The 20093-nt window shown below is 37.7% G+C and overlaps 1 protein-coding gene across 1 annotated transcript; it reads right to left on the reverse strand.

Moving 5' to 3' along the window:
* Positions 1–5469: 5469 nt before the first annotated feature.
* LOC136045556 (metalloreductase STEAP2) lies at positions 5470–19843 on the reverse strand. The gene is made up of 5 exons (XM_065731564.1): positions 19807–19843; positions 14468–14992; positions 12502–13029; positions 10769–10933; positions 5470–6009 (listed from the first exon to the last, which is right to left on the reverse strand). The coding sequence occupies exons 2-5, from the start codon at positions 14957–14959 to the stop codon at positions 5725–5727; spliced, it is 1470 nt and encodes a 489-aa protein (XP_065587636.1). The 5' UTR covers positions 14960–14992; positions 19807–19843; the 3' UTR covers positions 5470–5724.
* Between the last annotated feature and the right edge of the window lie 250 nt (positions 19844–20093).

The raw sequence follows: 20093 nt of genomic DNA on the forward strand, positions 1-20093 counted from the left end.
AGGTGATGTCATTTCCTTGGCTGTACAGAACCTGGGGGCTTTTTCAAAGCCATCTATGCTTTGTATCAAATATGACACCAAGCTCCTTACAGTACAGAAATCAGACTCTAAGAATCAGCTGGTTGAGTTCTTGTCTTCTTTTTCATTCTTGTTTCTTGTTTTGACCAGTAGGATGGGGAAAAAGAAGGGCAATAGGGAAGTGCAGTACTTTACTGCCACACTTCCTATGTTTGACATTCACAGAAGAAAATCAAACCATCAAAATAACAAGCAAAGTGGTTGGCAGTACTCAAATCTGTAAAGTCAACAAAACTTTAAGCATCTGAATTTACACGTCCCTATCTATTACAATGCAGTGTTTAATCACTAGGTGCTATGGATTTGATGGGCACCTCCATCTGATCTGTGATTAACAGGAAGTGAAGTCACAGTAGACAGAACCTACATTTTTCTAGTTTTAGTTGGAGAAAGGTTTATGCTGGGTTTCCCAGCTCCTAATATAGTATCAAAACTCATAAAAACAAGCACTGTGATGTACAGAAACACAGCAAGATTTTAAAGAAGCTCAGAAAAGACAGATCTCTGAGATCAAAAAGTTATTTTTATGACAGGCACGACACAAATAGATATAAAATATTTGGATTTTTAAACACATCTAAATTCTGTAGCTGCTAGGGAATGGCTTTGTTTGAGAGTATAGGAAAGCTGTGCAACTTAACATGAAAGCAGTGTGAATCATGATGGCTTCACCAACCTGTGCATCATTTCTCTGAATTCAGAACTGTTAATGCTGCTGACCTCTATTTAAGCAGGACTTCACCTCATATGTATTTTATCTTCCCCTTTCTTCTTATATTGGCCTAAGCCTCCTAGGAAAAAAAGATGTATACTTCCAAAGTGAGGAACTGCAAAGTGGTTCACCTGTTTTTCTCCTTTAAACAGTAATGCTTTCTCACGTGCACAACCAAACACGAGGAATGTCTCCACCTGACAAACTTACTTGTGCTCAGCAGTCTCAGTTTTGACACAGATGCTTTTGGAGTAACAAGTGGATTGAGTAAATACTGACAGTACCATAGTGTCTTTTTGTGTCCTGAAAACATGAAGAGTACATTACAATCAGATAAGGGAAATGGTTCTGTGAATGTGCTGTAAAAGAAAACAACTGCTCTCTAGAATGCAAATCATAGAAAACTTCTAGTTGTACTTAGAAAAACTGTTAATCAGAGCACACGTGTATAATAAAGGAAAGCAAACTAAATTATGCATAAGCACAAAAGAGAAAGCCAAATATCTGACATTAACTTTTTATTCATCTTTGTGTAAATCAGAGTCTGTGGAAAAATAGGTAAAAGCATTTTACTAATAATTTATAATAGCCCTGTTCAGAGAGACAGCACAGAGAAATTGACAAACAACTACAAAAAGAATACTGGGAAAATACTGCATATGGGAGACAAACTATGTTCACTGCAAGACTCTGCCAGCGAGGCATGAAAAACAATACATAATGATAAAGATCACTGTTCAGGTCAGTTCTATGTGTCACTTGTTTTACAGGCTGCAATCTAATTAATCCAAGCAGTATTGTATAATGATACAATATACACTGCAACTTTACTCATTACATTTATAGAAACACTGCCAAATGAACATCCAAGAAATCAAAAACTTGTGCACTGAGATGTATCTGAAAGGAACTATGCATCCACTACCACTGCATAAATTCATTGCTACAGCTGAAAATATTGCACTTAAAAACTCAATCTATCTAATCTTTATGCAGCTGAGATATCTAACTTTGATTTTATAACATTCAGAGGAAATCTGTTTCCTAACTACAGTCATACCTTTGAAATCTATATTCACTTGGGAATTGTCTGCCTTTTATTAATTAGTAATTTCCCTCCGTGCTAGTCAGGCAGCATGTTTGGTCAACTGCATACAGACGCACAATATTTTATAGCCAATTAATGCGGAAAAAAATAGAAATGTACTTTCTTTTTCATGTTGGCACATCACATTATGCACAGTGCTGGAACGAAATGTTAAATGTGGCACCAATTCACAGCTATTACCATAAGCTAGGTAGCAAGCAACTCGCAAAACTGAATTTCAGAATAATTAATCTCTAAATAATTCAGGAATACGAGGACTTAATTAACTTGTACTTAGTTGCCACAGTCAATATAAAATTAAAGACAAATATGGAATCTGGAATAGAACTGCATTTTTAACAACGTTAAGAAATACCTTTACATCCATAGAAAATAAACATCCTCTTGCTAAATACATAGAGGTTTCTATTTTCTAACATAATACGTAAAGCTCTGCATTATATATTAAGCAATATTTTGTTTTTATTTAACAATTAAGAGAAGTGAAGGTTATTTTCACATTAGGCACGACATCCCTGCCATCAATAAACAATTTATACAACATCACAGAGGAAGTATTTTTATAACAGCCTATTCCTCAAAATACATATATATTCTCCTAAATAACTAAAGAGTCTAAATGAATTTATTTGCATATATTTAGGCAACTGAAACTGAACTTTTAGCCTCAGGTGTCTTTCCAATAAGCCCTTACACAAGGACTCCTATAGAAACCAACGTCATTAATCATACAAATAGTTTCCTTACGTGACTGAACATGTGCATGGTATGATATATTAATGTGTAATAAATGCATGAGTGTCATTTTATTTTCAAACTTACAGTGCCTTGTTACAGTGAATCGGTCCTTACAATAAAGAACACTACACAAGATTAAATAACAAGTCATCTTGTTATTCCAGTTGGAAATAAATACATGGCCTAACTGGAAACCGTACGTCATATGATAGCACAAATGCTTAACAAAATGTATTCACATATTTCACCTAAAAATATCACTGTATTTATTAATACTTCAATAGCTCAACATTTCAAGTAAAATTAAACCGCATTTTCCATTTTCAATACACATAGTTTGAAGAAAGGAACAACACATTACTATTCCCTCCAGACACTTCTGTCAGTTCAAAATTTAAGTTTTAACATTCTAGAAGTCTACTGTTGAAATAACTTTGCATAGGAAAGGGGGCAAATACATTTCTGTACAGACCATGAGTGGCTGCATGATATATTACAGCATATATTGGCTATGATGTAATGTTCAACCAGTACAGTGTCTTAGTTCTGCAACATTATCGCTACTGCATCAAGCAAGAATTAGATATGAATGATGACCATATATCCTACAGAAGTGTATAATTACTATACAGCAGTATATTTAATTTGGAAATGTAATCACATTGTCAACAGTAATGGTTTCTATCCCAAATTTGTTCAAAGGTAGGAAATTCTGCTTTCAGTTATACTGTTCAATTCTAGTGACTTTAATTAGGTTTCATGCACAGAACTGGGACAGAACATAGCATGGTGTTCATCTCACTAAAATTCTCCAAGACTTTGGGTATTTTAATATCAATCATACGTGCTGTTTTCTCTAGCATGAAATTAATAACAAAGAGTTGAAATAGCTCTACGCAAACAATACCAAGGGTTGGTGAAGATTAACAACTCACAAGCAAATATTCCTGCAAACACCTGTGTATGTGAGTAATTATAACCAAGAGAGTAGTTGTATCAGTTGAACTATTTATGCTAATTCTGTAATTAAATTTATTTAAAGCATTGGAGCACAAATGCCTGAGCTTTCTTTAGTTTCAGTCTGTAATAATGGAATAAGAAACATTGGCTTGGAAATTCAGGTACAGGTAACTCTGCAAGCCTTCCAAAAATATACAGTTTTCTGCACTGAAATGTATTTACACACAAGCAAAGTAAGTTAGCAGTTGTAAATGACATTTGTTCTCCATTTTTATGAGAAAATTGGATTCCTACTAATTTAGGTTCCCATCTATATGCAATAATAACAGTTCTTTTTGCTTAATATCTAGTTTGATAAAACAGTATTGGGCTCATGTATCACATTCATCACTAAAATAGCTGCATATTGGAAATGGGACAGTAATGTTATTACCTTGCTGAACGTGCTTGGAGTTAAACAGATCCATCTGTCTTTGATTTGCAGCAAACCCTGAACATACACAGACTTGATGTTTGGAGAACAGAGGTACTATAATCAAAATAAAACTGCAGTACATTTTTGAGTTTGAAATGAAATTAAGAACAACTACCAAGCTCTTTAGATTTAGGTTAGTGTAACTGGGAGCAGAATTTGATTTTAGATTCTACCACTGTGGAGCTGTTGGTTTCATTACAGAAGTACTGGGATTTAAAGGATGATATTTAAGGATAAATTCAACTTAAGCACACTGTATTTCTGACAGGTATCATCCTGATGACAAATTCTTGCAAAGAAAAAGTAGGTGAAGATTCAGCTATGAAACTCAGAGATCCAGTGCAAAAATAGTTACGAAAAATATAATTTCATCTATCCAAGGAAAATTTGGACCAATTCTCATTCATTAAAATAAAGCTTTTGCTAATTTAGAGTAGCCTGAAGGAACATCAATTGGGCTTAGCTATTCCATTAGAGTAAAACCTGACAAAACAGTAGTAGCCATTATGAATGTTCTTTTGAACGTCAGGTCTTAGAGGTAAAATTTCAATTTTAAGTTTGAGAATAATAATTTTATCTCTCGAAAATTCAGGCATACCCCAGAAACATCAGTTTGTAAAAGTAACACTCTATATAAAAATAGAGGATTGTATTTACACAAAATGATACTAGGACTGTAAGACAGATTGTGGGACATTCATACATAACTGAAACTCCAGTGTACAAACACATAGAACATGAGGATTGTGATGCTTCCCTGTTGTATCAATGTGTTGGAAGTTTCACAGTGAAAATGGATTTTCATTTTTGCAGATTTCTCAGTATTTTTCTTTTAAAATATTTTCTGGTATTTTAAAATAATTATTACATCAAAAAGAAGTTGCTTGCATGTGTCTGCAAGTCTTTCTACTCCTGTATAATAATGTTTGGATTTCTCCTTATATGACACACAAAAATGAAGAGATGTCAATGTTTAAAATTCCATGTGATTCTTTTTAAAAAAGTCCGATTTGGCACAATGCCATTTGTTTACAAGATGCATAATTAGACCACAACTGAAATTGGTTTTGCATATTCAAATCGATAAATATTGTAAAACCACACAAATAAATACACTGTACATATGTGCAACTCATCATTACAAATTCATTTCAGTTGTTTCAAAATCAGTTTCCTAAATTATTAACTCAATTAGTCAATATTCTGAACTCAGCAACACAGAGGTGTGGTTGAAATAACAGAAACATTGCTCAGAAAATGTGGCAGTAAGACATAGCACTCTGATACACACTCCTGAGTCAAAGGAATATCTCAAAAGCGTGGTTATAATGGAATGTTGTTGTGATACAACTGCGTAAAGGAGTATTTTAAACTTGAAAAAAAAAAAAAAAAAAAAGGATTTCACAATTATCTACCCTCTGAAATTCAAAACCAAGTATTTTTGTAGTTATCTGAAATAGTAATTTCCTAGTTAGAAATTTCTCATAATTCCATTGAGGGCTTGTACTGTATGCCAAGCAAGTCCACTCTGACTTCACTCATACGTTACATAAACTCCTGAAAATGCAAGTTTATGACCAAAAAACCAACAGAAACACAACAAAGAAAAGCCCAAACATCTGCAACAGAACTAACAAATATCTATGCGTACTATCACATCACAGTTATTCTTTCTGGAGAGAAATGTGGAACAGACCCACTTGTTTCTTCTATTGCATGGCTTTTCTCCCATCCTCTTCTAATTCTCCTTAGTTTCCTACTTACACATGGCAGAAGTAAAATGATCTTACCTAGAATTACAATGGAAGGCAGAACAAGGGCAAGAACAAAATTTGGCGGTGTATAAAATCTGTAATATTCTTCTTCAAAAGCTCTTTTCCATCCATAAATCAGTACATGGAAAGTACTTATGAGCAGAGCAACATATCCAAGTGTAGACTTTAAAAAAAGAGAAATCGGGGAAAAAAATGTGAGAAAACAGTACTTGGTCCTTCATCAAATCAAGTCTAATCCATTGTTTTAATATTTATTTTAGACACTGTATTAAAATGTCATATCTATCCACTATCTTGAAATACCGTTACGTGGTTTTAAGTTCATGTTCAGAACATTACAGACTGAATTAAACACTATTTAAAGCACTAGTATTTATAGCTAAAGTCAAACCTGAAATGAAAATGTTTGTACAAGCTGTAAGTAATGCAAGCCAACTACAAGACATGGATAAATAAGTAACAATCCCAGCAAAGTTACTGGAACAACATCAGTTGGATTTACAATTAATTTCTGAGCTATATTTTCTCAGCTATAGAGGTAGATTTTATTAAGAGTCATACTTATTATGGAGCAGTGCAATTTTGCTGGAAGGGATCAGAGTTTATCAATCCAAATTTTTACTGCTTTGAGAAGTGTAGTTTGCTTCTTCCTAACCATGACCATCCCTGCAGCAACCCACATACACTTGTCTGAAGTTAGGATAAACCATTCCTTACCATTTTCCATCCACTGGTTAATGAGAAGGAATACTGGAACTCCAGGGTTTGGGTAGAATGACACAAGGTAATAATGAAGCTCATAAACAGGTAATGCTGGATTTAATGTCAAGTACAAGGCTCCCACAACACCCTGCAAAGGACTTTATCACTTACTCTACAGCAAGCTGCAGAAGGCAACATTCACAGTTGGACTTGATGATCATAGCAGGCCCCTTCCAACTTGGGACATTCTGTGATTTTCTTATTGATGCTCTTTTAAATGTCAGGTAGCAGTACTGCTCTGCAGGCTTGAGTTAAAGATATTAAGTTTGACTTTCCCAAACCATTGCCAAAGGACTACTAGGGCTTTGACTTCTGGGGGTGGTCAGATGATGAAAAAATCTTTTCTCCAAAACTGATGTAACGACTAACTTGGTTGGGAAACATTTGTAGAAAGTCACCAAAACAAAGAATGTGTATGTAGAAAAGTAACTGGATAGCGGGTTTTGTTTTAACTTCAGTAAAGAGAGAAGCAAAGTCAGTCTTTCTGTCTTAAGAAAAATGTAGCTTAAAGGTCTGTAATAATGAAAGAATCACAGAACCATAGAAATATAGAATAATTTGGGTTGGAAGAGATCTTTAAAGATCATCTAGTTCCAATCCCCCCAGCTATAGGCAGGGGCACCTCCCACTAGACCATGCTCAATATCCCATCCAGCCTGGCCTTGAACACCTCCAGGGAGGGGGCTCGCAATCTTGCTGTGCAACCTGTTCCAGTGCCTCACCACTCTCACAGTAAAGATTTTTTTCCTAATGTCTAAATCTACCCTATTCCAGTTTAAAACCATTTCCCCTTGTCCTGTTGCTAAATGACCTTATAAAAAACCCCTCCCCAGCTTTCCTGTAATAAAAAGAATTCTTCCTGCTTCAAGAATAACCATTTTCTTGGGAAAGAAGAAGGTCTGAACTAATTAATACCACTGACAAGGGTTAACTGCTATAGAGAGAAATACTGCAGATCGGTACCATGTTTTTTAACTTGCCAATATGTGTATTTGTATCTAATGGTCAAAATGGAAGCTCTAGGAAGTAGTGATATAAATGTTAGAAACTAACAGTACAAGAAAAATGTGATGCATCTCTATTCAATTTTATTTATTTATTGAACCTGTGGAAAGTTGCTGCATGCTTTTTTGGCATTGCTAGGGCATATGCTAGTAGTATATATTGGTCCATTCCAATCTCTCATCTAATAATCAGATCCCAAAGACAATCCTAGAGGGGTTTGTCAGCTACTGTATTTTTTTCCATTAGGCTCTTAATTGCCTTCGTCATTGTATTTCACTGCTTAACTAGAAAGACGATGTTCTTTATACAACTTAGCATTTTTCAGGTTTTCTTCTTTAGCTATGGCAGATTTGTTGTACCAAGTTCCATTAAGAGCATTTATCCTCATTTGTAGTTACTGACAATGACTTATTCCAGATGTACAGGCAAAATGGCTGCCTCTGATAATTGGGTAAAAGCTCAGTGTAAGAGGTCATGTCTTGGCTGGGAGACATAGCACACTAACATCTTTTAGAGCAGAGGACGTTTGAAAGCAGCAGAATGAAACACTTTACTTTGACTGGTAAAATCATATTGGTGAGAAGTAGAAATACCAGTTGAAAATGCTAGGAACATTCTATCCAGGCTCTAGAATGGCTGCTGGGAATTGCTTTGTTTCCAAAGGCTGGGAATTTCGGAGCTGCTGCCACCTGTGTTGTGAAATCAGGCTAGGTAAGACAGAAGCATGTCCAAAATAATTTGGGATATCAAAGACAACCACGATTTCTGGGCAACAACAATCACTACTGGGGATTCTCTGTAGTATTACAAACACTGATAGAGCTTTGTACCAGTGTACATAAGGGTGATGCTATTCAGAACTTGTTCTACTGCAACAAGGCTAGAAAACTGTCTGCATTTGTGTATGTAAATAACTTTCTAAATCTAAACTCATATTTTGTCAGTAGACTCCAAGACCGAGTACCCTTCAGTGATAATGCTCCTCAGAGGTCACACCCTTATTTTGATCAAACTGTACTTACTAAGATGAGCAAGCAATAGTGTCTTGTTCTCTAAGAAATGCTGAAGTGGGAAATTCACTGAGTGTGTTGACTACCTGACTCTTCATCCGTCAGATGTGAAACAGAGATTCAGCAATTATTTTGGCAGATTACCTCAGGAATCAAGACTAGAGCTAGAGGTACACCAATTTCCCCAGATAAATAAAAGAACAGTAACACTGAGATGACAGGCTGCAGTTTCAATGCTCATCATGCTAACTCAGAGAAAAACTGAGAAAATTAAATTACTTTTAAGCCCTTAAACAAAAATATACCTGTTGTACTTGCACACTGGGTACAACAAAGCCTGTTCTGAAATGCAAACTCCTTTTACTTTAGTGGGCGATCACCAAAAGCCTGTTTTCTGATCAAATAAAGCAGGAGACTTTCTCAAAGGAATAGTAACTACCTGAAAAATAACTTGTATTCTGGGATTTATTAATGAAAAATTAATGACCACATAATGGCTATTAACTTTAGGGAAATTTTAGAATTTCAATTTTTTCTTTGCTATTAAAAATAGTAAATGATCATAAATAATTACCTATGCTAATTCTCTTTAGCACACAATACAGATTCCACTATAACATCCCTTCAGAAAGAACAACTTGTTTCCAATTCATCAAAACACTGAGAGGTAATTTGTTAAAGTTCGTAATTAAAATCTGAATTATTTGGACTTCAGTTATAGCACAAATAACAACAGAAAATACAACACAAACAAAAATGCCTTTGTAGGCATATAATTATGCAATTATTGTGTGGGTTTTGACTAAATCACATAAGCCTGAGATGTGGAAATCTGTGTAAGGAAAGCTTAAGAGACCAATTCTGGGTTTGTGGCTGAAAGTCATGACCTCGTGAACGAATACGTATTTTTCCCTTTTGCAGGGAAGTTGTATGTCACATAACAGCAGTACTATTGTCCACGCACAGACGACTCTGGATGGCAGGAATGTTTCAACAATACAAAGTGAGTACTTACTTCCTGTGAAGGCTCAAAATGGTGGGGGAAAATGAACAGTTCTGTCTAGGGAATGGTATTTTGAAAAATCTTTCAGCAAACTTTTTGTGCTTTGCTACATATAGAAGAACTCTTGTAACTACAGCCAAAAAAAGTACTTCCTCAGTACTCTCTCTAAGATGCCCATAAATTATGAAATGTAACTCAATACCTGAACAGTAAAGTAGATGCAAGTGTAGGTAGATATTAGTCAACAATTTTATCACAGCAGGTATGTCTAAAAACTCTTCATCAGATAAGATAGAGTTAAGACTACAGCACTGAACTCTAAATTGTAAAACAAATCAAAACAAAACTCCAATAAAAATAATAACAGGCTGGATCCTAAGACTTGATCCTAAAAAGATTCTGATCACTGACAGCCATCTAACATTAATAAGAATTTTGTTTGCAAGCAAATGTTTTATTAAGGCCTTCACCTCTTATGTTTCTCAGTATTTTATGCTGGTTATGTCTACCTGTAGTAGATTTCTCTACAGAAGAATGGAAGTAGAAGGGATGCCAGAACCTGGAAAAGCTACTGCTTTTAATAAAGAAAACTGCATATTCCCTAATGGGGATTTTTACCTAATAAGAATAACGCCGCTGAGAGATGCATTAATTCCCACACAGTGTAGAGGAAGTAAAACTGAATTAATAACACTGGCTGTCAGAAGGCTGAATAAAAATAATTCTTCAAGACAAGTCCTCAGTTTTCCAGTTGACTTCATCTACATTTATCATCTCATCCCATCAGTATCACTGTTTTTAGTGAGTCTGCGCAACTTTATCTAATTTGAACTGAGAAAGAAATTCTAACAATGGAAAAGGAATTTATAGATTTATGCTTATTTTGTCTTATCTGTGTAGATTCTTCAATGCCAGCATGAGTAAAAGGCAAGTTCCTATTCTGACACTTATAAAATGCTGAATTTGCCTACATGCTTATCTATTTGCTGAGTAAGGCTATGCTGTTTTTATTAACTTCTTAGATTGAAAAAACCAACAACATACTCTAATGACATTGCAAAGTGCTTTTCACAATAGTAATAATTATCACTGAAAGAAATTCATATTAACAACAAACATCTATTATTCTGAAAGTAACACACCTGAATAAAACTGAACTCCCTCCAGTTTAAGGCACTGTTGACTGAAGGGATAGAAGTTACTGCCAGCAAAGAAAGCAATCCAAGACTCATTATTCCAAAGGAGATATACATTTCAATTCGCCACACTTCTTCCTCATTCCAAGAATTTTCAACATTTGCATGAACCTGATGAAGGAGCAGAAAGAAAGCACTTCATTCACCAGAATATTAGAAGTATCAACAGAAGTTATTTCGCTGAGTAAAAGTCTACAGTAATAGAACAATTATAAAATGGAGTCAAATATTTCAGAGGTTTCCTCATGTCTTGGAGAAAAACAACCATTTCCTTACTGTTGGTACTGGCTCTTGTTAGATTAAAAATATGTTAAGCAGGAAAACTAGATGAGTTGGTAAAAGAAAACATAATATGATATACTATTTACAACAATTATCTTACAAAACTAAGCATTTCTACATTTCTCTATAATTCTCTATACTGCAGAAAAGTAGCCATATTCTTCACACCTTGGAAACATATCTTCTATAGCAAAAACTGGATGAATCCATAGTGTTCTAGTTTGTTACACTTGGAGACAATTTAGCATCACTTCCTCATACAAAAGACAAATTGTTTTGTCTCTTTCACTGTTGATATTAATTACATTTGAGAATGTTCTGGTTGGAGGAGCTTTACCAGAAAAAAAAAAACAGCTCGGGTACTTAAGATGCTTGGATATTGAATTATTTTTCCATTTTAAGATGAACTATAGTGATTTGATGTGACCTAGAAGAGGTCCATCCAGCAAGTGAGATTTGCTATTAGAAATGAGATAAATTGTTAGTAAAAGTGTCAGTAGATCCTTTACTAGAGTAAATCAGTAGATCCTTCACTACATATGAACAACTACAATTCTTTGCTGTTTTTCATAGTTTGTTCTTTCTGTCTTTCTCTGAAGTTCAATTTTTCATGCTACTCCTTCTTTTAGAATCTGTGGACCCAATTTGTTTTTGTTCTGTTACTGATTTGATTTCCTTAGTTTTTCTTCCTGTTCCATTTCATCCACCTTTCCTGCAGACTTTACATGCTGAATGGCAATGCTGCTCTTCTGCCACTTTCAAGGTGGCAGCAAGCTGACTGACAGAAGCAGCAGTCCTTCAGAAGGATGATAGGTTTGTCAGAGATTGTTGCTGTGAGTGTTCCTGTGAGCTGTGAGTCAGTCTTTGTTGCCTGTAATAGATGACATTCACAGAATTTCTAATGACCATAATATTTTTACCTATGGTCCAGTAAGTCACAAAGTATCAGAATTTTCATTGCAAAAACATAAATATTTGTATCTATGAATATTATAATACCTACTCTAAGTACTTTTCCACATTTGTAAATGCACTTACCATATAGATACATCTCCTGCATCTTAAAAATACACAAAGGAACTTAACTCAGATATTTCCTTTGGTGTTGCTTTTATCCTGTCTAACCTACATTCTCACTGTATAAATTGCTGTCAAAGACTTAAGCAGAATACATCCTTGGTTCAACCTATTATACAAATGTGAACACAACTTGACACCAGGTACACGGGTGTTTCTTTTACTTTCAGCTCTTACTAAGCATTACCTACGCATAACATTACACTATAGATTTTCAACTGAAAACAATGGAAAAGATGCAGAAAACATGAATTTTCTATTAATGTATCACATATACAACCAAGGCATTTTTGGCTTGCTTGGCTACAGATCAGCATTACCTGTTGATAAGCCATATTGAGGAACAAGTATCGCTCTGATCTCCTCATAGGTAAGCAAAGGCTGTATGCCACGTGCACTGCTGCAAAGAAAAAGCTGAGCAGTCCAAGCTGCTTTCGACACTGCAGCCAGCTGTCCAGCCAGGGTGGAAATCGCCTGTACTTGGTGCTGTAGTAAAGCTGATAAGCAGCTGCAATAAGTCCTGATAAATACACTAGAGAGAGTAAAGTGATGGCAACAATTGGCAGAGTCTTGTTCACAATCTCAATGGGGATCTTGTAAAAGTCACTCTGTTGATTTCTCACGTATGGATGGATTACGTCTCTGATGAAGGAATAGACGAAGAAAAATGTTGCCACACTAATGGCAATCACTACAGGCCCCTTCCAGAGAGTGAAGAGCCGCAGAGGTATGTTTTCAATCTCTCTTGAAGATGACAATGATCCCAAATCAATAGGAATAAAACCGAGCTGACGAGCAAGCTCAGTAACTTGATGGCGAGCCTGAACGTTGTTACTGCATATATAGACCTGTTGGAAAAGACAGGTGAACTGCAGTCACAGAAAGACTTAAAGGTTAAAAACAAACTTAACAAAACAGAAACAAAAAACTCAAATCCGAACACCAAACCCTCAACTATTAAATAGCAGCAATCCCCTCACCTCCCCACCCCAATTTAAGAGCCTCTGGAGCAAAACTGCAGCTACTGCTGACTGGTTAGCAGCTGCTAACTGTCCATTGCTATGACAGACTTATGACCATGGTATAAATATTTAACAAAAACAACACTATACACAAATCCAGCAAAGGTGAGAAAATATGCACGCTTATTTAGCCACAGAGTACTTGAAACAAAATTGATATTTTCTTGAAGGTAACAGTGAGGTGACTGTGGCATGTACAGGTAATCAGCACTCTGAAATGTCACATATTCCCCATATTGAAATGCCTATAGGAATGGACAGAACCTGAAACAACGGCTAAAATCATTTCCAGAACTTGTGAGTCTCTCAAATATACAAGTATCTTAAATGATGACCCCAAAACAGCAGTAGCACAAACACAATGCAAAGCAGAGAACTGCATAATCCACATATGCAAATTTTTCCAACCATCCGCATTACAGAAAACATGATCAGGTTTGACAGAAATCAATTACTCACAGTGGCATGCTGCTCTAAAAGGGAACAAAAATAGTGCACTGAGATTATTTTTAAAATTATGCTAATTCAATATTGATTGTGTGCTATTTAAAATTTGCCTGAAGTGCCAGAGAACACGGTAGCCTCCAGCAGTCATGCTACACCCACCACTTCTCGTGCATCTCTTAGAGCCCACAATGCTGTGAAAGGCTGAGCACTTGCATGCCTTTGTGCTGCTTCAGCAAAGGAAGAAAAACATAAAGCTGCCCCTTCTATATGCAGGATGGATTTGGGGAACACACTGGGAAGGACTCTGAGCATGATGTTCCCAAGCAGTTCCGGATCAAATGAACGATCACTTTGAAACATACGTACCTCCATCTGTTTCCTCGTATTTATGATCTTGGGGATATTCCAGAAGCCAAATAATAGGTTATACTATTTCTGTGGTTACCCTGAATACGAGTATTTCCAGAACAGCTGACTCCTGAGCCTTGGGGTCAAGACCTCAGATTTCTGTGCAGCTCTTTCAACAGTTCACTCCACCAAAACCAACATTTAAACTAAAATAAACTGGGAAAGACTGCCTTCAATCTTTGGAGCATCAGAATATAAATTAACATATTTACTACAGAAAATTCAGGATCCTACTCTTCTTATTGTAGTCACCTAAACATAGCTAAGTGGTCTAAGCTAGTACATACAATTCTCTGCAATCCACAAAGACACACAGGCACCCCAGAGCACAATTTGGATCATTTATTCTGTACATGATTGTCTTTTTCATCTTACAAACAAATCAAATGAATACAAATGCAACGTTTACCTGTCTGCTGGCATCCTTCGGTCCTAACTGGAGGGACCAAGCTGAAACAACATTGAATCCTTTGACAATTAGGGAGTCTGGGAAAAGCGATGCCAAATACTCTGCATTGGAGTCTGGATATTGGTCTACTCTTGTATTGTTGCTGACATCAACCAGAATTTTACCAACAAGTAAATGTTTGAGGTCCCACAAAGACGTGTAGTGTTCTCTATGGATAGCTACAAAAATGATGTTTGTTTTCGTTACTGCATCTTCATGGTGAGTGACGTCAACCACATGGGGAAAGGACTCAGCAGCAAGTTTAGGGTTTCTGCTTCCTACAACCACATGGTACCCACATCTGATCAGCCTAATTGTCAGTGATTTTGCAAAGTCCCCACTTCCAATGATGCCTACTGTGATCTTACTGGCATCCTTGATGCCATTGGCCACATTTGGTAGAAAGCTTTCATTGAGGTTCTTAGGGCTTCCCATCATAGAGATTGATTCCATGCTTCTAAGACACCAAACCTACGATGATTTCTTCTGGAAAAAAAAAGCAGAGAAAGCAACAGAAGGGAAAAAAAATAGACAGCATCAGACATTTTTACAAGCCATCAGAACCCACAAATAACTGAAGCAAATGCTGTGGTTCTAATTTTCAGGTTTTATCTTTTCCTTCATAAAGTATGCACTACACAAATCTTTTTCTTGTGTTGTGTCACTAATACAAGACAGAACGCGAACACAAAAACTTAAAAGTTTAATAACAGTTACAGTAAGTAAAAATAACAATAAAAAAAACCCTAAACAAATTTAAAAGTACGTGCAAGGGAGTACATATGTTTTTAAAATCAGTCTAATTAAAATCAGTGAGTCGTGGAGATGCACAACTGCTTTCCCTGGTTAAAGAATGCATGATGCAGAAGGATTTAGTGACAAATCCCTACAAATGTTTGTAGGGAGATGGTGAAGTCAGAGATTAATGAACAAAGATGAAAATGAGGCAACATGTTCGATTTCTTCATTATAGAGCATGACCTACTGAACAGCATGCAGCTCTTAACTTCCATTCTAAAACCCACATTTATTACACACACAGACCACATCCTGTCCAAAGATAAAAACCTGATTTAGAGGGACTTTGTGGGAATCCTGATCTTAGGTATACTGTATTTCAGTTCTGTTGTCTATTATCTATGATAATATATATATATGAAAATTCATTTAGTTTTGAAAGGGGATTGTGAAGAGAGCTATGTATTCTGGTTATCAGCATTACAGCAAACAATCAGTTCTGACAGAAGTCGATTACTTAAAAAGCAGTGCTATTCTGAAAATGGATAAAAATACTGCACTGATGTTTGTTTACAGTTTTAAAAATGAGACTGATACATAAAATAATCCATCCTGCATATAACATATGCTGTTCTTGTCATAATGTTACTTAGTTTGTCATGATGAATCTCACAACAGTTTTCAAGACCATATCTCAACTTCTTTACAGGGGGCGAACCCAATGAAGGTTATGTGAAAGACAAGAGGGTAAAAGAATTGTGTCATCTGCAAAGATCAATAATTCTGTCAGCACACAGAAACTCTCCTTCACATTTGAACAGATCTTTGTATGAAAGCATGTGTATTCTTACAAAGGGAATTAAGACTTAAAAAGAAAGAGTTTACTTAGGCCAGTTTTACTACTTGAATTGAAAGCCTTTGAAGAGAGAAGTACGTATGTACCCATTTTGGATCCAGAGTGCATTTCAGGTTAAGGGTGGGATCACCTCACACAGCACACGTTTCAAACTATACGTACTGTTGTGAGGCCCAGACACAACACTGCATCATCTGTGACCCTCAACTTCACGTGTAGGAAAAAACGGAACTCTCACACAGTGGAGAGCAACATTTTACAAGGCTGACTATTGGATTAAATACTAAATGACTCTCAGTTACTTTACAACAACATTCAGTAGACAACTGGCAGTTCTGTGTCACATTACAGCCTGTCCGAGTTTCGAGCATTACATGACCACAAGAAAATAAATAAATAAATAAATAAATAAATAAATAAATAATTACCTTAACAGTTCCCCCCCTATTCAAAATCAAAGCCTGTCTCTCCTATGCCCGTTCAATATATTAATTAGCCTTCAATATATTAATTAGCTTTCAAAGCCTTTTTATTCCTGGCTGCTACAGACTTAAGGAAACAAGTACAACCCTCCCATAAGAATATGTTCCCTCCCATACATGTTACCTGTACTGCTATTCAGCCATAGGAACTTATCAAAGTTATACTTATGGGGATGAGGAATTTTTTGTGTACTATCAAGAACAAGGAGCACTCTGACTTGTTGACTAACATTTGTAATGATGTCACTACTTTTCCATTCTTTCACTCCTTTATGTAATAACAAAGCTGGATCTGTGAATACATAAATATTGATGCACCTGAAGGATATTTTTCCACCTTCAGCTGCCCCAAAATTTTGAATCACAAAACAACCTTGTGCTTCAGAAGTGAATGGTCAATGAAATAATGAGAATAAGAGTATAAAGAAAATTGGGGGAACTATACAAAATATTAGAAGATGGAGATAGCTGGCCTGAGAATGGCATAAGGACAGGGAATTGGCAGTTGACAGGCATAAGGACGGGGAATCCACAAAAGCTGGATTTAATTAAAAGCTTATGCTGTTTTTTATTGTAGTATTCTATACTGGACAGGAAAGAAGGAACACAAAACTCTGAAAGCTGCAGAATGTTACAACTACCTCCATGATGCAGACATCTGCCTGACTTACTCACCTCTCAGCCTGGGGAACAAGCTGCTCACATATATCCAATGGCAAGAACAAGAAGAGAAATTTCCCAAGGCCTGCTCATGAAATCATTAATGACACAGCTAGGGCAGGCTACCAGATCTGGCCATGTATACGGATTAACCACCACCGGTGCAAGGGTAAGGGATTCAAGGACATGGGTCATGAATGTGCCTAACAGAATTTTCTGACTGGGCAGAGAATATAAATCTGAAGAAAAGCAAATGAGATATATACTATGAAAAGTTACTGGCAAAAATGAATAGACTTCACACAATAAAAAAAGGTTAGAAAGTTTTAAGACTGAAGTTTACTGTTGCAGTAGGAAAGGCTTTGCAGAGGAACGAAGGCAAAGGCTCACAGAAAATTAAAAGGAATACTGCAATAATTTTGAAGAAAAGAGGTCAAAAGGCACAGTAAAACTGTAACAAACACACACTCACAAAAAAGTCATAAGAAAACCACAAAACAACCCTTCAAAAGGGAGCAGTCACATGAAACCACAGTTCTGACATAAGTGTTTTTTTCACTCTAGAATAGGAATAAGCTCTGAAAATTAATGAAGCAATAAGGAAAGGCAAGTTAAGAAGGAGTTAAGGGAAAGCATTAGGTTGCTTCTCTCCTGGGAGCTACCAACAATAGACCACAAATAAAGGAGAATGAAGCTCTTTCCAAGCAATCATACAAAATGTCAGTAACCAATGGGGGAATTCACCCACCCATTGGCGAGGAACACAACATCCTATAACCAAGAGAACCTTTGTTCTTCACAAGTGTCCAGGAAACTATCAGAAGAATATACTTGAAAAGGCATTTTTCATCTCAGTTTTTGACAGAAGGGATTCTAAAGATGAAAAATTATATGTTAAAGTGACCAACAGCATCCATAGTCTACAAAAAGATTCTAACAATGAAACTTTCTGGTAGAGCACGTTGATTTTTATGCGCTGAAAATCTACTGACTTCTCTCTTGCCACATGAACTGTCCTGTATCTAGCACATGACCAAAATACCAGCAAGTCCTGCACCCTGACAGTTTCACATCCAGGAAAACAATGAGAAGAGCTGTATTCTGATCAGCTGAGAGATATACGTCAACTGAATATGACAGAATGCATTACTGTATGATTACAGAGGTCTATTTCAGTTCATGACATATGATATGAAGGTATTACAAGACTTACAGAATATATACCATGAAACTTATAGGAATAGAAATGGAACTGCCATGAGAAAATGGGCACCAGGTCCTACTCAGGTACTATTCAGCCATACTGAAGCCTACTTCCATTTTTTGTCCGAAGAATCTATGAGAGGAGATATCAAGGATTAGGTCATGATGAATTGCTCTGCTGAGCTGGATTAGGCACTCTGTCCACAGTTTCTCATCACCTGTTCTAAGGAAGAGAGAATTCAAGAAATGGAATAATTTATGAAACAATTTATGTTTTTTATGAAAATAACCTTAGGGAATAGACAGGTGTCACTCCTGGGCTCTAAGAGATGGAAGAAACCATAGAGTTGGAAGTCACGGGAATGCACAATAGCAATTCAGAGGTAAGGGAGCATATAGGACTGAAATTACTCTTGCAGGGAGGCAGAAGATGAGGTAATTTAAAAGAAAAAGATAAGATAAAGATTTTCAAGTCAGCAGGCACTTGTGAAATCCACCCATGATGCCTGAAGAGCTGACATAAGGGATACTGAAGGGAAACGAGAGGCAGACAAGTACATGTCTTAAAAGAGGAAAGGAGGAGGACTGAAGGGAGCAAAAACTTGTTAGCTTAACTTGTCTCTGGAAGGATTTTACAGCAAGTTCTTGAGTAATCAACTTGTAAACAGTTAGATGGGAAGCTGATAAGAAGTAAGCTAAACCGGGTTGCTTAGGAATGGAATGCAAGAAAACCCACCTTTTACAAAATAACTGCCTTTGTGGATACAAGAAACAGCAGGAGCGATACAAATTTGACGTTTGTCCTTAGATAAGCATAAGCGAACACGACAGAGCTAAAGCCAGCCAGAAGGGGACACAGCTGTGAAAACAGCTCTACGAAGCGTAATCCCTTAAGGACGAAAACCGAACAAACGCAACATCCCAACGAGTTCGCTGAAGTGACTAAGTGCATTCTACGCCGCTCTCGGGGCGGCTGCGGTGGGCGGACATGTAAGGCTGCGGGAGCTCGGGCAGCGGGACGCGGGGTGCCGGCCGGCCGACTGCCTCAGCTGAGCACATCGCAGCGCGGCCCGGCCCGGCCAGCTGTAACGACAGCGCTGCCCGTGACGAGAGCGGCCACCCCGAAGCCCCTCGCTCCCAAACCGCCGCCCCGGCCGCCTCCAAACGCGGGCATCCCGAAGCACGGCTGCCAGGAGCGCCGCCGCCAGGCCGACCCTCCGCGCCCGCCTCATCTCAGGGCAGCCAGGCCCGCAGGAGCCCGCCCAGAAGAGGGGGCAGAGGGGAGCCGCGGCGATAGGAACGGCCAGGCTGCGGAGGCGTCCGGCGGGGTCGCTGCCCCCTCCCACGTCGGCCCCGCTCACCTCCTCCCGCCCGCCGGAGGAGCGGCGCCTCCGCTCCTCTCCTCAGCCTCCAGCCCCGCAGTGCCGGGCGGGCGCGAAGGCGGCGCCTCCCCACGCTGCGGCCCGCCCCCTGCGGCCGCTACGGCCGGGCGGGCGGCGAGCGGCGGCGCTTCGTGCGCGGGGCCGGGGCCGGGCCCGGGCTGCGGGTACGGCGAGGGCGCGCGAGATGCCCGCCCCCTCAGGTGGTGGGGAAGGCGCTCCCCGTGCTGGCCGTGTGACCGCCGTGCCCTGTGCGAGCGGTGCTGTGG

The sequence above is a fragment of the Cyrtonyx montezumae genome, unplaced genomic scaffold, assembly GCF_038088225.1.
Source record: "Cyrtonyx montezumae isolate F1298 unplaced genomic scaffold, pur_monq_1.0 scaffold_14, whole genome shotgun sequence".
Taxonomy (NCBI): domain Eukaryota; kingdom Metazoa; phylum Chordata; class Aves; order Galliformes; family Odontophoridae; genus Cyrtonyx; species Cyrtonyx montezumae.